Here is a 22467-nt window from a genome sequence, read left to right as displayed (position 1 = left end):
TCAAGAATTCAAAACTTGGGGCACACGTGAAATATAGGACACCAACCTGAATCTGATAAAATGCCTCCATCATAAAACTGACTCAGAAAGCTTGAGGGTTACCTAAGATCTGTACCATCCTCAAACCTAAGAATGTGGGAGTGACAACACCACCGCATCTTGTCTGGATTTTTAGGATAGGTGGCCTAGAAAATTGGCAGGAGTCACTAACCCATCACTGCTACCTCTGCAGCTCTCAGACCCAAAACAAGACCTGCTCGTTTCTTAGAGCTTCATCACACGTGGAAGCAGGAGGCCAATCAGGCGGCAGAATGTGTGAAGAGAAAGATGATGCAAGGACATTCTTTACCTTATTTTAACCAATTCTTTCCATTCCTCAGATTTGTCCACTCCAACTATTTGAAAGTGAAAAGGTATCAGACATCAATACCATGAGTTGTTTAAATTGGCCACGTCTTTGGAATTGAAATGATTTTGAATGTCTTTATTGATGTATGTAATGAACAAATTCTCATGTGTGCCATTGTTTGACAGTGAGATCCCACTTGAATTAGAAGTGATGAAAAATAATAACAGGGGTCACTAAAGTTTTCAGAAATTCCAACTTCAATATGTAATTTTGGAATAACAATGGCTATTCCAATGCCTGGAATAACAGTGAACAATGTTTCATAGAACATAAAAAGTCATATATTGTTTAGTTTCAAATTTCTAAGTGAAACTAATTCAGACTGTTTCTATTAAATTTCTCTGCAGGCCAAATACGTATTTGTGTGTTAACCTAAGAAATGTTCATATATTTTAAAGTAAATTTACAACCATTAGAGATGAGTTAACAAGAAATACAGATTTACCTCAGTGATTTTATACAAAATATTTATTGTTCAAACTCCCAAACACCTTTTGACCAAATCTAAACAATTACTTTTTGAAAGAATTAGTTTTTCTTTAAGATATGTTATGCTTTATACTATTGTGTAAAAACCGAGGTGTTTTCCTTTTAAGATGAGAGGATAGAATAATTGAAAATCATGCCTCTCACATTGTCAAAAAAAATACAATTTCTATGTAAATTTATATATCAAATTTACATAAAAAGAATTAATTGTTGCTCTTCATAGCAGACATGCTAGAGAAGAAAGTAAATTAGTAAGATAGAGTAAGAGCTTGGAAGTGATTAAGAAGAGGTGAAACTAGAAAGAATAATAAGGATTACAACATTTTTTATAAGGAAAATTGAGCCCAAGAAAAACATTGATACACAAATTGAAAAAGGTACTCTATCATCTGGATACATCTAAAAATTTACATATGTGATGCAGTGCTCTGTAGATAAGAAAGCAGATAACTCAGGGAGTGTTTCATTACTAATTTTTTTATCTGCTATCCTATAGACACAATCTCAGTCGCCTGCTACATCCCAATGATCAAATTCTCACATATCCCAAAGCTTCAAACAATGTTGGTTGAGATTCCATAGACTTTAATATTGAATGTGATGAAAGTTATTTTAAAAGAGCAATTACGATATATATTTTTTTCCAGTAGAATAAAAGCATGGTCAATTATTTTGGAAAATTGGGGAAGCAATATATCACAGCAGTTAAAGTATGGACTCATAGATGACCCGCTTGTGTTTAATGCCTATCTCTGCCATTTTGTAGTAAAAAACTAGGGAAAGTTACCTAATTTCTAGGTCTTTCTGTATTCTAATCTATAAAATGGAGATAATGATAGTATGTGCCTCATACAGTTATTGTGAAAACTAAAGGAGTAAATATTTCAAATTTATAGAATAGTACTTAGCACCTAGCACATGCTGTGTATGTGATTGCTCTAGCTATAAAAATTATTATAATTAAATATGCTGTTTAAATTTAGGTTCCAAAATAAAACAGTGAAAACTATCCAGTGCTGCTTCAGCATATAATTTCTAAAAATATCTTATACCTTTACTCAAAGGTTAGAGGCACTCATCTTTCCGAGGCTAAAGGGAATGATACTGTAAAAATGGAAGCATCATCAACAGTATGCTTGGCTCATGGCTCTATCTCCAGTGCATAGAAATATGCTTTGCACATAATAGGTGCTTAATAAGTTTCTACTGAAGGAATGAATCACATAAAACATAAAATATTAATGTCATTAATATTTAGTTTTAAGATTCAAACAACATGAGTATATTTCTCTTCAAACTTCAATATGTGAAAAATTGTTTCAGAAAGGCTAAATCAATAATTGATTCCTCTTGTTTAAATCCCCTTTAATGTTGTTTTGAACATGATTTTACTATACAAATATTCTACTTGCCCAGAACCAGTTACGAATTCATTGCCTAGGGTGGAAGCATATGTCTGGCAGCAGCAAAACCTTCTATATGTTCTCTGAGGATGCTTCTTGCTTGACTTAAAAGATCCGAGAGGTTGAACAGGTGGAATCATTTTAATAATAAATTTCATATTGTGCGAGATCATTAAACTGCTGTCTAATATTTACTTTTTCAAGTTGAATTTATTTCTTATCCATTTCCTAAGTTATCTACAAATGACTCATAAGAAAACCGGATTCCAGTGAGAGGTTGAAAATATATAGGATTTATTACACTTATCATTCCAAGAAATTGGGGATAATGCTGTATCCATGCCTTTATACAACTGTGTTTATGACTATGCTTCCACTGGAGTTGAGAGGGGCTGATCTATCAGACATAGCACATGATTGCAGATATTGTTACTGAATATTAACAGCAAAGTTGGCTACTTCTGCTGCATACACAGAAGACTGGAAACATAATAATTAGCAAAGATATTATATCTTCTACCTAGAGATAAGTGGTTCTAAATTCATGGAATTAAGCCCTGTGCAGTTAAGACTAAAAAAAAAAAAAAATTTCTCTAACATAAATGGGTCTAGATTCTCATCCTCCTTATCCAATCTTAACAAATCTTAATAGCTGAGCCTCATATTCCAAGAAAACCCCCCTTGACCAAAAAAGTAAAACAGAACAGAAACACATGTACATCCATGGAGCTCTTGTTTTCTTGATAATCCATAAAAAATAAAATCCATACCAAGTATCTTGGCACATAACTATTTTCAGTTTAAACACTTTAATTTACGTACTACTTGTTCTTTTCTTTAACTGTTAGATACGTATAGGTCTTACTCTCCCAATACTATTGTAATCTACATGAAGACAAATACAGCACCACTGTTTTGTGCCTCCTCAAAATATTTTTGAATTAAGTCAGTCTATTATCTCTAGTAAGCTTCAACAATATAATGTGCTTTCAAAAGTCTGTCTTTTTATTCAGGTTCGAAATAAATTAATGTAATTACTCTACAGTCTCTGAGAATATACTTGTAAAATAGAGGGAGGTGTTCTTCATATAAGGGAGTGATTGGAGTGGAGCATGGTTGTCATTAAAATTAAATGTTCCTAGAAGTAAGGTTGTCTAATCAGGAGAAATTAGGACATTCTGAAATTATAAATATTTTATAGAAAATGCTATATGGAGTGGTAAGAATTCATACGACACATCAGAAAGAAAATGGAAGGAAAATAAGACTATGAGAGAAGGAAATAAATAAGGATTAAAGAAAAACAATCAACAACACTCCTTCATCACCCAACTACTTGGATTACAAACCTGTACAAGTGAATGAATGCCTAAAAACACTTCTACTTTTTTCCACCGTGAGCCTTGCTGTCCACTTTGAGCCCACAATTTAGAAGTAATATTGTCTTTCTTGCTGAGTACCTGCAGAGATAAATTAAGTAAGAAGTGCTGAAATATTTTGTCTTGATAAATTTTAAACATGTAGAATTTTCCCAGTGATTTCTTTTAATTTTAATATCAACATGAAGTCCCTGAGAGAGAAGCTGAGACATTTTTCATTAGATGTCTTTGTTTCCTATGCAGCACTGAGTCCCCAGGGTACCTCACAAGCTTTATGTAATAAAGACGTGCATAAATATCTGTCAGTCAAGTCTGAAGGTATCTGGGCGCCATTTAATTAAGAACTCCTAACTACAGTCACTTTTTAAAATCTGACAGCACTAACAATTGGAATTTTATATATTAAGTAATATTCATGTGGTTGAATGAAAAGCGCAGAACTACTTACTACAACACTCATTTGAGAATGAACTTCCTCATCCTCTTGGGTTCATTGGGGGCAGTGATGTTACAATGGGAGCCCGTTGAGTTTTAACAGCACACACAGGTGACATGAGTTGGCTCCTACTCATGCTGCGCCAGTAACAGCTCCCTATCCAACAGCCTTGAAACCAACAAATTCTCACCAATACTGTATCCTCATTCTAAAGGAAAACTCAGATTAGTCTCAGCAGGCGGATTATCACGGCTCTTCATTTAGAATGATAGAAAATGAGCCATCAAGAGAAGAACTGAAGAGAATAGGCAAGAGCAGAACAACTCCACTTTATAAAATAACTGACTTAGATGGTTTATTTAACTATTTTGCAACATTACTTTTTACAAAGACAATTTGTACAACCAAAGAATGATTCAGGTAAGGGGTCTGTGAAAGTTTTGACTTTTGAAAGTAAAGGTAACTTTTAACGGTTTCATTATCTGTTTTTTTAAATTAAATTCAAATGGTTATTATGATAGAATTAGAGTTTCTAGAGTCATATAAAAAGTAATATGTGGCTAGCAAAAGTATCACCAAATCCTTGGTCCATAAAATTAAGTTAAATTAACATATTGAAGTCAAGAAAATATAATTTATAAAAGAAATAAAAACCATTTCTTAAGGATACTAAAAAGAATAGGAAATAGACCTTCTTTGTATGAATACCACTGTACATACAAATCACTAAGGAAAATGTGTTCATGTGATATATTAATGCAACACTTAGTGTTACTTTATTCACAAAAATAAGAATCATGTGTATTACCATTTCAATTATTTGATAATTACTTATAACATTTTAATACTGTTTTATAATTTTTAATCTACTAATACAAAATCTTATTCTGAAAAAAATGAAAGCACATTTCAGATAATTAATCAATCACAAAATGTTCCAGGTAAACAATTCTCATTTTTCTGATGAAAACCCTGCAGTAAGTTGTATTGATTGCTTTGCCTAAAACCATTTTTAAAAAGTCGATGTAAAATAAACGATAAATTATAGCTTCAATCCATAAGACTATTTGAATGCTTTTAGAGTATTAAACAGGCACACATACATATATACAAACAAGTTTAGTGTTAAATTGTTGGTAAGAAGTCTCGCCTATAATAAAGAGGTCAATTCTTTTAAAATTGATCATAAATTTAACATATTTCCAATTAAAAACACTAACAGCATTTTTGAATTAAGATGCATTTATCTAAAATTTATTTGGAAAAATTAATATTTAATATGGCCAGGAAAATCCTAGAATAAAACGGTAATAAAATGAGGTGAAAGGCACTTAATATTAAAATACAATCAAGCTACTGGGAAAGAAGTGGTTAAACAGGTGGTCTCCAGTCTCTTTCTCTCTCTTTATGGGAAAAAAAGAGCAGGTGACCCAAGTGTAACCTCATTGCAAATACGGTAAACCTGGACTTCTTGGTAAACAAATTAATGATATTTGACAGGAGGAGAGTCCTTATCTATGGCTATTTTCAGCAAGATATCCCTGTTCTAAAATTGCTCATGGTAAACAATTCCAGAATTTGGGGATTTATTTTTCAGACATGTCTTCCCAGAAAATGTTACATAAGCTATGACACTGAGTATAAATGGAGATGCTTCAAAACTGAGTGGACTTCTTCTGCGTAAATGATGTGTCTGTGCATATTACTTACAAACCTTATGTATTATATAAGGCATGTCCAATGTGGGGAAACAGTATCTAGGGATCTGCATTCAGATTCCAGATCTCTCTCTGTTTTGCCCGTATAACTTGGTCTTCTAAAAGAAACCAGGACCCACTGGAGAAATAGTCAACTCCAGGGATGGAAATGGGTGTGGAACATCTTGGCCAGAAAGGAAGGAAATGCTCGAAGCCTGATGTGTTTGTCAAAGAGACACGGCAGTCAGCTTAGAGAGATTCCTATGACCAAATCCCAGACAATTTAAGAACCAACCAATAATAATAGTAATACATGACACCAAATTGAATACAACAGGAACCCATGAGTCCACACTGATATAAATCAGTACATGGGATCAATAAATGGAGAGATAATGTTTTGTTTTGCTTTTTACAGTAGAAAACTGATCTACACATGTAGACGGAATCATGAAGTTAGAAAATCACAAGGCAATCATCGTAGTAAAATTAATTCCCTCAAAAATACTAAAGGAATCAAAAACTAGTGGATAAAATTGAGTTGAGATCAGGATTTTACACACTCTAAAAATATCTCTTCACAAAATATTTATTGATAACAAAGGGAGCAAAAGTACTGAGACTGATAGACATTATGTACTAACTGATGGGATGCAATAAAAAGAACACAATATTGGTGATATTACAGAAAAAAAAAGCTTAACATTGAACAAATCCAAATTGAGGCATATTCTACAAAATTATTTGCTTATAATCTTTTAAAATATAAAAGTCATAAAAGTCTAGGGAGGATTAAAGAATTATTCCAGTTTGAAAGACACTATAAAGAAATAGCAATTGGGTGTAATATGTCATCCTGTACTGAATTTTTCCTAGAAAAAATGCTACTGAGACAATGGGCAAAAGATAGGGTCTCTGAGTGAAGAGTATATTAGAGTTGTCTGTGAGATTCTTGCAACAGTTCAAAACAGTTCAAACAGTAAATTTGAAACAGTTTAATTTTTTTTTTTTTTTTTTACAAAGAAATCATTTTAAAAAGACTACTGGAGAATGTAGAGCCACTTCCATCGAAGAGAACAAGTATGCACATTCAAATATCACCAAAGTGTGTATAATTCATATGATTGTGCTATTCTCAGAACATTGACACTGAAACCTACAGGAAACATTTCAAGTATAAAATGGTATGACACAGAAGCTGTAACCTCAGACTAAAGACAATAATTACAAATTGAATAGTAAAAGAAAAATGCTATTAGACATTCAGGTCCAATTCTGCTAAAGCTTTTTTTCAATCATACCATTTTGAAACTAGTGAAGTGTTGACAATTGTTAATTTTCATTTATTAGCAGACTATATTTTAATACTAAATTATGCAGTATGAATTTTTATAGAACAAATTCAGAAAATATAATTGCCTAAGCAGTACCTGGAGAGAACCAACCGTGGCACCATTCATATGAGCCCAGAACACCAGGGTACATTTTGGTCCTGTGCGTGAAATAACAGGAGTGAGGATGTCAGCTATATCACCAAAGTGTCCATTTGAGCTATCAGCATACAGGTACCAGCCATCCGTAGTATTTCTGGGGAAAGTGCAATGTGTTTATTAGATTTTAAAAGAAGAAAATCATAAAATACAACAGTTTGCCATTGACTATATTCTATTGTTCTATAATTTTTCCTAAAAGTATAACAATATTTCATAGCATAAAACTCATAAACTTTAGCAGAAATAATTCTACTATTTTGATTTTGAGTCCATGTATCAATTGGTACAATGTATACAAATTATGGTAAAGGCTGAAATTACCAGGTCTAATCTGTAATAAGTTGGTTGATTTTTTTTTTTGCAATGATATTGCTAATACCCTCATCAGCTTTGCAGAGTTTATTTTCACGTGGGTAAAATGAGACCTTGAAGCACTGAATACCTTTAGAAGAGGCATAAAAAGAAGAAAAAATATACATAAATAATTAAAGCATGAAAAACAGAAAGGAAAACTGGCCTGAGGTTTTACTTCTACGAGCCTTCTATGAAAAGGCTTTCAGGTTCAAATTTATTCTCTCTCTATTGATTTAGGTCAGCTTTACCCAACATATTTTAATAAGCTAGTAGATAATTTTTAAAGTGTGTCTTCTCTTTCCTAGCTTCAAATTACAGATGAAAAATAATAATGTAAACAACTAAACAGCGATGTAATCTTGGCATAAGGGACAGAGTTTATGCCCTCACTTAATTATCATTCAAACAAGAGATAATAAAACATTAATGGCATGCTAAGTAACACGCAGGTTTTTGAAGTATTAAATAAAGAAGCGATTCCTCACAATTTGGGCATTCTGGAACTCTTTCTTTGATTAATTAGATTTCTTACCACTAAATAGGATACTATACTAAATAATATAGAGTTTAAACTTGCTGCTTATTAAAACCATTTTTATTTTGAAAGTTTTATCAATTTTTTCAGGAAAAAAATAAGAATCATTAATAACAGATAGATGTAGAGAAAGAAGTATTCATTCGTCACCACATACTTATTGAGTCAATCTTTCCAGTCCTGCCAGTGGCCATCCAAGGCCCTGGGCATATGACTGTGAGCAAAACACATGACAGGGTTTGGCATCTGGCTTCATCATTTACTAGGTGGGCAACATTAGGTAGGTTATTTAACCTCTCTAAACATATTAGTTTCTCCGTTTATAAAACGGGATAGTTACATGTATGTCTTAATAGAAATTAGAAATAAAATAAGAGAAACTTCTAAGACAGTACTCAGCCCATCTTATATATTAAATACATGGTAGTTGTGAGCTGCAGTTATGTTTATGTCATTAGTTGTTGCTAATGGAACAGAGTTTAGTGTCTGCAAACCACAGAAGGTAGGTATGAGTTAAGATCGTTTTAAGAGGCAGAATTATTATATTAATTTGTCTGAATTGTGTCCCAATGAGTAAGCACTTCCAGCTTTGTCCCTTGTGTGCTTAATAACCCAGGATTCCAGAGTTACCAAGAACAAAGATGAATATATGGCCACCTACACATTCAGGTATACAGAGTCAACAGAGAGAATAGTCAATAGAAAAGAACATGCACATTTTTATATGTGTATGATTTATCTAATTTGCAAATCTTTTCTTAAAGCAACTGTCAAGATTATTTGTAATTTTATTATAATTTATCACAGAATTATTTCAATGTATCTAAATGTCCTCCATTAAATTGAGTTCTACTTCTGAGATATAGCTTGAATTGTCTATTCCTCTCCAATTTTAATGCCACCGCCTTAAGTCAAACTCTTGTCATTTCTTACCTAGAATAATAAGCCTCCTAAGTTGTCTTCCCAGTTCTGTTGATTCATTCTATCTATTCTTTCACCCATCACTTCTAAAAAATGGAAATTGGATTATATTACATCCCAAAACCACTTCTTTTTTTTTTTAATTTTTAATTTATTTTATTTTTTTCCCCCAAAGCCCCAGTAGATAGTTGTATGTCATAGCTGCACATCCTTCTAGTTGCTGTATGTGGGACGCGGCCTCAGCATGGCTGGACAAGTGGTGCATCTGTGCGCGCCCGGGATCCGAACCCGGGCAGCCAGTAGTGGAGCGCGCGCACTTAACCGCTAAGCCACGGGGCCGGCCCCCAAAACCACTTCTTAAAAGCTGCTCAAGTTTTCCCAATAGACTTAAGGATATAATAAAAATATTTAATATGCCCTCAAATCTCTACATAACCTTGCCCCTGCCTCCCAATGGGAATGGCAGTGGGGAAGAGATGTGCCCAATTTGCTCTTATGAACCAGTGCAATCTGATTCCAGCATACCACTGTGTATATGAATTCTAAAACTCACTATTATAAAGACATAAATTCTTCACAAATTGGTCTACAGATTCATTAAGATCCAACAAAATTTCAATAGACATTTTTTCCCAGAAATTGACAAACTGATTCTAAGTTTCATAGAGAAATCCAAAAGACTAAGAATAGCCAATTTTATTGTGAAGGAGAACAAAGTTTGAGAACTTACTCTACCAGATATCAAGATGCATTATAAAGGTAAAATAATCAAGGTAGAGTGGTATTGGAGTAAAGATGACAAATGGGCCAGAGAAACAAAAGAAATAATCTTGAAACAGATCCATATACATCTGGATACCTGATTTATGAAAAATTTAGCTCTTCAGAGTAGCGAGGGAAAGGACAATCTTTTCAATAAATTGACTGAATAAATTAAGTAGCCATGTGGGGAAAAAATGAGCCTTGACTCCTATTTCACAGCATTCAAAAATAATAAATTCTTTGGGGCCAGCCCTGCGGCCTCGTGGTTAAGTTCAGTGCACTCCCCTTCGGCAGCCCAGGTTCAGTGCAGGGTTGCAGGCCTACGCCGTTCATCAGTGGCCATGATGTAGCAGGGACCCACCAACAAAATAGAGGAAGATTGGCAATGGATGTTAGCTCAGGTCAAATCTTCCTCAAACAAAAAGAGAAAGATTGGTGACAGATGTTAACGCAGGGTGAAACTTCCTCAGCAAAAAATAAATACATAAATAAATTCCAGGTAGATTATACCTGGAATGTGGAAGGTAAAACAATAAAGCTTGTCTAAGATAATGTTTTCTTGATGTGGGAGCCATAAAAAATTTTTAACAATATATAAAAATTATTACCCACAAAGGGAAATATTGAAAAATGGGACTGTAATCAAATTAAGGATTTCTGTTTATCATAGATACCAATATGATGACTAAAAGGCCAACCAGTGAATGGGAAAAAACATTTGTATCACATTTAATTAATATAACACTTTTTGATTCCCTACTATATACTATGCACTATGTCAGACCTTCAGTAGTGTGTGTGTGTATGTGTGTGTGTATATATAAAGTTAATAGATCTGGAGATCAAGGAGAAATAAGTGACTAAAGGTCACAACAGTGGCAACGTTGAAAGCATCTAATCAATGGTTCTTTAACCGGAGATCTCTGTATTAATTTCCCAGAAACTACACAACGAAAAAATACTAATGCTTAATTTCCCCAATCCAATACAATTTGAGGAAACTCAGTCACAAAGATAAATATGAAATAAATTATTAAGTAATTCTTTATAATTATATATCCCTGAAATATCCCCTCATCTGCAAGGAAAAGGAAAAAAGGGAGATATGTCAAGACATCAATTTGGAGAATGCAAAGCACAAAAGTGCATTTGTGTTTTTACGTCCTACTATAAACACAGTACCAGTGTACCAGTATATCATTTGGTCACTAGTCTCACATGCATTAAAAGGGGGCACATGATATATGTATGATTCCTAAAGGAAAAATGAAGAATTACACAAACACTTGCCTGTGTCTGGGATGAGATTATTCAAGCATACACCTGCAAAGGAAATCAACTCCCCTCCTGAAATGAAGACAGCAGTAATGATCACACCTAACAATGCTGTCACCCATAAAACATCAGCATCTCTCTACTAGCCTTCAAATCGTCTTTTCTCATACAGGGCAGGAAGTAGGATGTTTTATTGCAACATACCTTTTCTAACAAAACGTATCACAAATCACAGTAGTAAAGGTTTAAAGAAAGTAGTGTTACACACCCAGGTGCTGCAAAAGTAAAGATTCCAGGTAATGATGTAAAGTCATTAAAAAAGTCATTATAAAAGTGATCGGATCTACAGTCCGTGCAATTTCAAAGAAAGTCACCTAGGCCTCATAGGATAATCAGTTTCTAAAATCTTACTATCATACAGATTAAGCAAAAGATACTGACTTTTCCCCCCCTTATTTGAGAATCTCCTAGGTATTCACCTAATTAAACTAGTAAGAAAAAAAAATACTCTTGTATGGACAAATCAAAATATTTTTGAGTTAGGTCAACTGACCTTTGATCCTGTACATCTACAGTATGAGAGGCATATTCTCTAGGCTTATTCTTTGTGTTGAGATACACCCTCTGACTCATTACAATATTGTAGGCTGTTTTAACATACTTGATGGGATATGATCTACTAAAAGTTGTCATGAACTTTCTTAGCTTCATGAGCAGCAGAAAATATAAAGTGTTCAACAGTATAATTCTTCTAATGGTTTCCACAGTATTACCCCAGTATCTGTAGTAAACCATCCTTGCTGTGTGGAACTGTTCCCCACCCCTCCCACCAACTCCACTGCATGAGAGGCACAAAGCCCCTGGCCCTACAAAGAAGTAGGCTTCTTACTCAAGCCAGACCAATCAGAGTCCTTGTGTGGGATTTTTAGAATATAAGTTAAAGGGAAAAAGAACATTCCTTCTTGGGTGTCACATCTCCTTACTAGCTGAATCCCCAAGGTTTGAAACTAGATCTGTCTGACTCCAAAGCTCCACATATGCCCTCTACTCTGTGCTTTACTATTATAGAAGAGACCAAAAAAAATCTTCTATTTGACGTTTTTGGTCCTTTCTAAAATACACATCTCATCCAAAGTGATCATATCCACATCTGATACAAAGTGAGGCCTTTGAACTAAACTATATGTTATTGGACTACAAGTAAATAAGAAGCTTCAGTAGACTGTACATCGATTCACTACACACACTGCCCAGATCAGCTGACATTGTTTTTTCACAGCAAGATTCTCTTTTTTAAATTTTTTTATTGAGGTAACATTTGTTCATAATAATATATAAATTTCAGGTGTACATCAATATATTTCCATTTCTGTGTAGGCTACATCATGTTCACCGCCCAAAGACTAATTACCATCTGTTAACACACACGTGTGCCCTATTTCCTTGATAAGGGAAGCAGTGAGTTAATTTGCATTCTGGTGCAAGCTCTTCATCTTGGCATGTAGTTGTAACTAACAGTTCACAGACTGGCATTTTATACTGCACTGGTATGTAACTGAAGTCAGAGGATTTTTTCTGTAGAGGCCATATAGTAAACATTTTAGGCTTTGTGGGTCATACAAACTCTGTTACAACCATTCAGTTCTGTCTTTGTAGCACGAAAGCAGCCATGGATTGCTGAAATGAATGGGTATAGCCATGTTCCGATAAAACTACATTTACAAAAACAGGCATCAGGCCAGAAACAGCCCACAGGCCATAGTTTGCTTACCCCTGTTCTATGGATAAAGTCTCAACTTATCAGGATCTGAAGAATGACTTTCTATACCAATAGCTGGCTTCAACTTTCATATTACTTTACTCAGAAACCCAGGTTTATTCCCATTGTATGTGTTCATGCAATTACTCGAATATATCATATACTTCCTTACCTCTGTGTCTCCATTATATTGGTCTTTCTTCTGGGCACACTTATAACCTCTGCTCTTAGTCTTCCTCTATACTACTTTGATTTATCCTCCACAACTTATCGCAAATAGGTTTCTAAGCCTTCTTAGATTCCTAGACTCACAATTTCATAGCATTTTATACATAACTTGTTAAATACATTCTTCATATTAGATTTTCATTCATTGAATATGAAGCTGTATGCCCCATGAGACTGCAAACATATCAAGGCACAAATTTTAACTTATTTATTACAATATCTAGAACGACTTGTAGAGCGACTTAAACTCAATTGGTACTCAATAAATATTTGCTGAATCTATTGCTAAATAAAAGTGGTAGAGAATTCGTGCTTTTCTATCTGAAAAATCTCCTTTACAAATACAAGCCATTTCAATTTTGAAAAAGGGCATATAATTTTAGCACAGTACTTTTGGATTTCTCATTCCTAGTCTCAAGAAATAAAAATGAAGTAACTACATTTGTTGAAATTTTACTTAACCACCTGGGGGTTTTACCAACCCAAAATTCAATAACAAAGGTATCAAAGCCAACTATTTTAATTAAGAGCACCCACAGTTCCTGTTTCAACATTGTGTGAGATTCACTGGAGAACAACTCTTTGTGAGGCAAGTAGAAACATATTAAAAAAAATAAAATCTTATAAATTAAAAAGGCTAAGAAATTACACAATGTAGTTGTATTTATTTATCTTCTAACTCCAAGACAGGATTTTAAAAGGCTCACTACAGTAAGTATATTCTTTGTAAAATAGATTTTAGGCCAAAGAAACACTGGCTTCTGAGACGTATAAAATAAAATAGTGGATGTTTTTAGATCAGCCTTTAAATTAGGAAGCCTTCAAACTAGGGAGTATTAAATAAGAGTTTGTCATTTAATACTCCCAATTAACCCGAGAAGGTAGGATTATAATCATTACTACTTCATAGATGAGATAACTAAAATTAAATTATTTGCCCGTAGTAATTCCTTTGGTGAGTATTGAATATCTGGACTTAGATCCATCTCCCCATGTTTTACATTCTGATATAGTTCCCCTCTAAGTGTGGTGTCTGAACCAACAGCATCAGCATCACCTGGGGACTTGTTTTAAATGCCAATTCTTGGGCCATATCTCCAACCTAGTGAATCAGGATATCTGGGGGAGCACTCAGCAATCTGTTTAACAAACTCTCCAGTTTATCCTGGTGCATGCTGACATTTGAGACACATAGCTCCAAACCACTTACATTAACAGTTAAAATGGTATTTACAATTCCAAGTTGCTAAATCAAGAGGCTAATCCAAAAGGAATACCTAGAAAAATAGATAATCAAGCTTTATTCTTCTTCCCAAAATAAACGATCTGAGGAAAATAAATAACTATGTGATTAAAAATTTTTTTGACTTTTTTTTTTGCTGAGGAAGATTTGCCCTGAGTTAACATCTGTCAGCTATATTTCCTCTATTTTGTATGTGTGTCACTGCCACACTGAGGCTGCCGATGAGTGGTGTAGGTCCACACCCAGGAATCGAAACCAGGCTGCCAAAGTGGAGCGTGCAAAACTTAGCCACTAGGCCACTGGGCCAATCCCTTGACACTAGTTTTTAAACACCTCATTTCCATTACATGCTGTGTAGAAAATAGGTCCCATCTTCCAGTAAAAAAAGAAAAAAAAAAAGCTAGTTGCTGGAGGTATGGGTTGGATTTCTTAGTTAAGTGTATTTGAGAAACACAATGCACAACACCAGAGGTACCATCACACACACACACACACACAGAATTTGATAAAAATAGCTCTTCTGGAGTTGTGTAACTAATTGTTTGTTATACTCTCTCTTTTTTTAACTCACACATTCCTAATGTATTTGACCAAAAAAATGTCTGGCACATGATAAGCACTCAATAAATATTCGCCAAGTGAGTGAATGAAAAAAACTAATGACTTGTTTTTCAGAATCACTTGATAAAAAATGCCTTCTAATAAAAATTTTTGACCTAACTTTCAAAACAAATTAGAATAATTGAAATTTTGCAGAATTTTAAAGTAATTTTAAATATTAAAAAATACTTCATAGTTATCAAAAATGATATACTGAAGCATGAATTTATTCACATGATACTGTGAATCAGAACTCTATTTGTTTCAGACAGAACGGACTTCAAAGCAAAGAAAGTTATCAGGGATAAAGAAGGGTACCAAGTAGTGACAAAGAGGTCAATGGTCCAAGAAGACATAACAATCTTTAATGTATATGAGTCTAACAGCAGAGCATCAAACTATGTGAGGCAAAATCTAATAGAATTGCAAAGTCACATAGATGCATCCACTCTCACAGAGACTTCAACCACACTCTATCAGAAATGAACACATACAGCAGGCAGATGATTGGTAAGAACATAGTTGAACTCAACATCATCAATTAATTAGATATAACTGACGTATATAGACTACTTCATCCAACACCAGCAGAATACACATTCTTCTCAAGCTCACTTGGAATATTCACATCTAATAAGAACTATTAACCGAAATGTACAAAGAATTCTTAAAACTCAACAATAAGAAAATAAACAACCGATAAAAGTTGAATTACCTGTAAAAAAAAAAAAAGAAAAGAAACAACCCAATTAAGAAACAGGGCAAAGATCTGAACAGACACCTCACCAAAGAAGATATACAGATGGCAAATAAGCATATGAAAAGATGTTCCAGATCATATGTCATCAGGGAAATTCAAATTAAAACGACAATAAGATACAGCTACACATCTATTAGAATGGCCAAAATACAGAACACTGACAACACCAAATGCTGGTGAGGATGTGGAACAACAGGAACTCTCATTCATTGCTGGTGGGAATATAAATGGTACAGCCACTTTGGAAGATAGTTCAGCGGTTTCTTACAAAATGAAACATACTTTACCATACAATCCAGAAACTGTGCTCCTTGGTATTTACCCAAAGGAGTTGAAGCTTATGTCTACACAAAAACCTGCACATGGATGTTTACAGCAGCTTTATTGATAATTGCCAAAACTTGGAAGCAACCAAGATGCCCTTCAGTAGGTGAATGGATAAATAAACTGTGGTACATTCAACAACGGAATATTATTCAGTGCTAAAAAGAAATGAGCCATCAGCCTTAAAAAGACATGGAGTAACCTTAAATGCATATTTGAAAATATGTGACAGAAGCCAATTTGAAAATGCTACATACTGTATGATTCCAACTACACAACATTCTGGAAAAGGCAAAACCATGGAGACAGAAAAAGGTCAGTAGTTGCCAGGGTTTGGATGGGGAGAAGGGAGTAATGAATATGCAGAACACAGAGAGGTTTTAGGGAAATGAAAATACTCTATTTGATACCATAATGCCAGATATGTGTCATTATACATTTGTCTAAATCCATAGAACGTATAACACCAAGAGTGAACCATAATGTAAAATATGAACTTAGGATGCTTTTGATACGTCATTGTAGGTTCATCAATTTTAACAAATGTACCAGGATTAATTCTAGAGAGTAGAGCAGGGTTCATCTAGCAGATAAGGGAAGAATCTATATACAGATACAGAGGCCAATACAAAACAAGGCTTGATATATCACAGATGCATTATAAATAGAAATGAGGTGAAAGACACAAAATGCTTGACAAATTTCAATCTTTTACACAAATGATATAATAATTACTTTATTGATTTCAATGTCAGGCAAAAATGAGTTAAAAGAGAATTCTTAATATTTCCTGAAACAATACAAGCCAGTCATGTTTGTAGGGAATACATTTATTTAATTAAATTGACCTGATCTTTAAAAAAATTTCTTTTCAGAACTGATCTCAAAGGCTATTTATTTTAACTTTTACTTGTAACCTAATTGGAATTTTGAAAGTTCCATTTAATGCAACTAGCAAATTGGATTCTTCTCATTAGGCTACAGATTCATGATTTTATTCAATTTTATGAAATGGACTTATAAAATTATGTAATTGTGACATTCCTACTAAGTATAAATAGATATAAGAAAGATCAAAATTTATTATAATAAGTTATATAGATGAAATCCTGGTAATAGAAAGGATTAAAATGGTTATGCACTCCTTCTCCTCAGAGACAATAATTAAAAATATTGTATAAAATATATAAAGTCAACTTTAAAAACATAAAGTGAAAATTTTCCAAAGCAGACAAAAATCAAAGGAAAGCTTAATACACACACATCATACACAAATCTGAAACTTAAAATGATAAGAATAGTGAGTTTGTGACTTTTTGGTCTGAGAAAATTGACAATCTCCCTTACCATTTGGCTATGCTTGCAGAAAATGACACAACTACAGTCTAACTAGCTACAGGTACCACAGATCAGAGTTCAGCTGAAAATTTAAAGGAGAAATCCTGGAAAGTATAAGTACAGCAGATGGAATGAGACTGAAATTCAGAGAATAAACTGCTCACATCCCTGACTGACAGCTAAACTACACAGGTTCAGGGAAACAATAGGAAGCATGCAAAAATGAAGGCAAAGACCAGAGAAAAATCTATGCTCAAAGACCCAAATCAGCAAAGTTGAAGTTTTTCTTAACTGAATACATTTTCAACCATATGTAACTCAACCAGCAGAGGAAGAAAGCTTTAAGCCCTTGTGGACTTGAAGTTTCAGAAAACAGAGTCTGAAACTGACAGAGCAGAGATAAAGAAGGAATTCCTAGAAGGAAGGGAAGCACAGAGAAGATGAGCTCCATCTCTGTCCAAATCCTTGGCTGATCACCAAACTGCACAAAAAAGCAACAGTGGAAAGCCATAAGAACAGAGCAGAGAGATTAGCAGCTGCATATGGCATAGGAGGTGAAGCTGACCATTTGAATGCAAGCAAATTAACTCCTTACTAGAACAAGAAACAAAAATCTTCAGATGAACATGAAAGAATCCAAAGTCACTAAAACCTATTAACAACAATATCCATTTTTCAATGAAAAACTGCTGGACATGAAGAGAATGTGTAGTGTAATCATTATGAACTAAAAAATAAACAGCCAATAGAAACGCACTCCAAGTGAGGGAAGATGTTGGATGTATCAAAGATTTTATAGCACCTATCATGGATACATTCAAAGAATTAAAGGAAAATGTTCAACAAATTGAAGAAAATTATGGTATCAATGAATGTACAGATAATCTCAAGAGTAAAATGGGAACTCTAAAATAAATAACCAAATGGAAATTTAGAGGCCAAAAACTACAATAGTTGAAATTAAAAAATAAAATGCTACATGGGCTCAACAATAGATTGGATGTTGCTGAAGAGAAATCAGTGAATGTGACAACACATCAGTAGAAATTATCAACTCCAAAAACAGAAAGACAAAAGACTGACAAAAATTGCCACCACCTCAGAGACCTGTAACTCAATATGAAACAATCCAATATAATAATGGCTGAAATAATGGCTGAAAACTTCCCAAGTTTGGTGGAAAACAATGTACAGACCCTAGGAAGCTCAACAATAGAAACGTCATAGTCAATCTGTTGTAAGCCAAAGATAAAGAGAAAATCTAGTCAACAGACAAAAGGAAATGACATATTTGATACAGAGAAACATCAATATGAATAACAATAGATATCTCATCCGAAATGATTGAAGATATTGAAATGATAGGTCCAAAGTGCAGATGGAAAACAAACAAAAAAGAATTCTATATCCAGTGAAGCTCTCTTTCAAAATTGAAGGGGAAATAAAGACAGTTTCAGATTGAAAAAAGTGGAAGAATCATTTACCAGCAAACTTTCACTACAAGAAATGCTAAAAGAAGTTCTTCATGAAGACTGAAGAAACAACATAAGCTAGGAATTAAGAGTTTTTGAAATGATAAATATGTTTTAAAACGTAAAATTATACGTATATATAATTTTTATATATTTTATTTATATATAAATATATATTTTAAATTACATATGTAATGTATATATGTGTGTGCATTCTTTTTTCTCTTAGTCCTGCTAAAAGACATATGACTTAGCAAAGCGAAAATAATAACACTGTTTCAATAGGTCTATAATTTATATTGACATAATATATATGACAACAATAGCACTAAGAATAAGTGGGAGTAAATAGAAATAAATAGTACCAACTCCCTACATTTTCCCTTGAATAATTCAATATTAACACTAGGTACATTGGGATAAATCCAAGATGTTTATTGTAACCCCAAAGCAACCATTAAAAATTGCAAAAGAGATATAGCTAGAAGGAAAAAGAAGAAAGTCAAACAGAATGGTAAAATTTTTGAATTAAAAAAAGAAGACAGGAAAGATAGAAAGAGGGAATTTAAAAAAACTGAGACAAATAAAAGAGCAAATAGCCTAATTAAAAACCTAAATATAAGCATATCAATAATTACATTAAATGTAAATGGAATAAACATACCATCAAAAGACAGAGATTGTTGGATAGAATAAAAAAGCAAGAAACAACTATATGTTGTCTACAAAAGACACATTTTAAATACAAAGACAAATGTAGACTGAAAATAAGTAGCCGGAAAAGGAATACTGCAACCTATAAGCACAAGAAAGCTAAAGTGATTAAATTAATACCAGATATAACAGAATTTGAGACAGAATGTGCTACTAAAAATGAAGAGGGAGGCTCCAGTGTCAAGATGGTGGCATAGGCAGACTCTGAACTCACCTCCTCCCACAGACACAACAAATTTACAACTCCTTTTGGAACAATTACACCTAAGAGAGAACTGAAAACTGGACATAGAGGACCTCCACAACAAGGGATGGTGCTGACTGAGGTAGAAGAGGCAGAAATTCCTTTCTGGAGAGAAAAAAGCCATCTTCTAGTCGCAAGACTTCACGGCTGGCCGGGAGCCACCATAAGGTATGAAGCCTTCCCCTGAGGAGCGAGGGATATGAACAGGGGAGCACAATAAGTAGCTTTTGGAATCAGCACAACCAAGACAAGTGTCATAATGCCTGGCTTTGCTGGCCATTAAGTACAACAGGGAATATCCCCCAGAAAAGCTATGGGACATAAGGGGAAAGAAAAGCCTGCTCTTAAACGGCCCACACACACATTCATCCATTTTGGAAAGCAACCTAAAATCACCAGAAAGAAAGGTCCCAGGGCTTTGGTTTAAAGAGACTCACCTGATAGGCTCTGGGAGCATCTTGGTGAGAGGTGAGGCCTCCCCAGGGACTGAGACATTGGCGGCAGCCATTATTATGACCTAGTACAGACATGCTAACACAGACGCCTGCTGTGCCATTGGAGTTCTTCCCCTGGCCTGTTAGCATAGAGGTCTGCCCCACCCACTAGAGCACCAATTTAATCCAGCTCAGCCAGGGCAGACAGCCCACCCTAGGGACTGGTCTCCCCCAGCAGCAAGCCCTTGGGCAACTTCTTGGCCTGAATAGGCAAGGTGCCGGGAATCTCTGCAGCTGGGTGAGTGGGTCCTCCTCTGTGGGGAAGGGCATATACAAAGGGCAGGCCTACACTGGTGGAGTGTATGGGGCCTCTACAGCAGGGCAACTGGGTCTGTTTCAGTCGGTTGAGGTGCATGCACCGGGCAGGACTGTGTTGATGGTGTGTGCGATCCTGTAGGCAGTGGGGCCTGTCAGCTGCAGCAGAATTGAGCTTCTCAAACAGCCACATAGGGGATCAGCCCCACCTTCCAAAGCCTGAATCAATTGGGTGCTCCCATACCTGGGGCTGGCCCCACTCAGCTGCAACCCTGAGAGAGCTGACAACAGCCTTGCAGGCCAGAAGCCTACAGCAATTGTAAGCCCCTGAGGCTAGCAACCAGTGACACTGGTGGCCTACACCCTTAACAGAAAAACTGCAATAGGAATGTGCTATTAGACCTTACAGCCAACTGTGCTGGGACTCCCCACCCCCAATAAAGTGACTGAAAGGACTATAGCAGCCACACACAGCTGAGCGTTACAATCAGCCAGCCAGTGGGACAGCCTAGCCCCCGGACACCTGTAGTAAGATCAACCCTGCCATAATAGAAGGATACATGTAGCCCACACAGGGGACGTTCCTGGAACATTTGGAACTGGTGACGAGAGGGAAGAACATTGCTGGGTCTCATAAGGCATCTCTTATATATGGCCACCTCTCTAAGAGTGGGAGATGTAGCTGACCTACCTAATACATAGATATAAGTACACACAAAGAGGCAAAATAAGGAGATAAAAGAATATATTCCAAGTAAGGGAACAGGACAAAACCCCAGAAAAAGAACTAAACAAAACAGAAATAAAACAATCTACCTGACAAAGAGTTCAAACAAAGATTCATAAGGATGCTTGCTGATCTTGGGAGAATGAAGGAACTCAGTGAGAACATCAACAAAGAGTTGGAAAATATAAAAAAGAACCAATCAGAAATGAAGAATACAATACTGGAAATGAAAAATTCACTAGAGGGACTCAGTAGCAGAGTAGATGATACAGAAGAACGGATCAGCGAGCTGGATGAAAGACTAGAAGAAATCACCCAAGCTGAACAGATAATAGAAAAAAGAATTAAAAAGAATGAGGACAGTCTAAGAGACCTCTAGGACAACATCAAGTGCACTAACATCTGTGTTATAGGTGTCCCAGAAGGAGAGAGAGACAAAAGGGCAGAGAATCTATTTGAAGAAATAATAGCTGAAAACTTTCCCAAGCTAAGGAAAGAAACAGACATCCAGGTACAGGAAGCACAGAAAGCACCAAACAAGATGAACTCAAGAGGCCCACACCAAGACACATTATAATTAAAATGACAAGAATTAAAGATAAAGAGAGAATCCTAAAATCCATCAGAGAAAGGCAACAAGTTACATACAAAGGAAACCCCATAAGGCTATCAGCTGAGTTCTCAGCAGAAACCTTACAGGCTAGAAGGGAGTGGCATGATATATTTAAGGAGCTGAAAGGGAAAAACCTACAGCCAAGAATACTCTACCCGGCAAGGTTATCATTCAGAATGGAAGGAGAGATAAAGAGTTTCCCAGACAAGCAAAAACTAAAGGAGTTTATCACCAAGAAACCAGCTTTAAAAGGAATGCTAAAGGGACTTATTTAAGTGGAAAAGAGAAGACCACAAATAGCAACAAGAAAATTATCAAAAAAAAGAAAAGCAATAAAATCACTGGTAAAGGCAAATATACCATAAAGGTAGCAGATCAACCACCTATGAAGCTAATATGAAGGTCAAAAGACAAAAGTACTAAAATTACCTATTTCTATGATAAGAGGGTAATAGATACACATGCACAAAAAAGAGAGATTAGATATGACACCAAAAACATAAAATGTGGGAGGAGGGTAGTAAAAGAGTAGAGCTTTTAGCA

At 34.9% G+C, this 22467-nt stretch overlaps 1 protein-coding gene across 8 annotated transcripts in view; it reads right to left on the bottom strand.

Moving 5' to 3' along the window:
• MALRD1 (MAM and LDL receptor class A domain containing 1) overlaps nucleotides 1-22467 on the bottom strand; it is an 847485-nt gene that overhangs the window by 396225 nt on the left and 428793 nt on the right. For all 8 annotated transcript variants that reach the window (XM_058532519.1, XM_058532517.1, XM_058532520.1 and 5 more), the window contains 2 exons: nucleotides 7244-7400; nucleotides 3651-3761 (listed from right to left, as the gene is read on the bottom strand). In XM_058532519.1, the coding sequence (XP_058388502.1) occupies nucleotides 3651-3761; nucleotides 7244-7400 (268 nt within the window). The remainder of the gene's footprint in view (nucleotides 1-3650; nucleotides 3762-7243; nucleotides 7401-22467) is intronic.

Source organism: Diceros bicornis, chromosome 36 (genome assembly GCF_020826845.1).
Source record: "Diceros bicornis minor isolate mBicDic1 chromosome 36, mDicBic1.mat.cur, whole genome shotgun sequence".
NCBI classification, from domain to species: Eukaryota; Metazoa; Chordata; class Mammalia; order Perissodactyla; family Rhinocerotidae; genus Diceros; species Diceros bicornis.
This window is presented reverse-complemented; position numbering and strand designations above follow the sequence as displayed.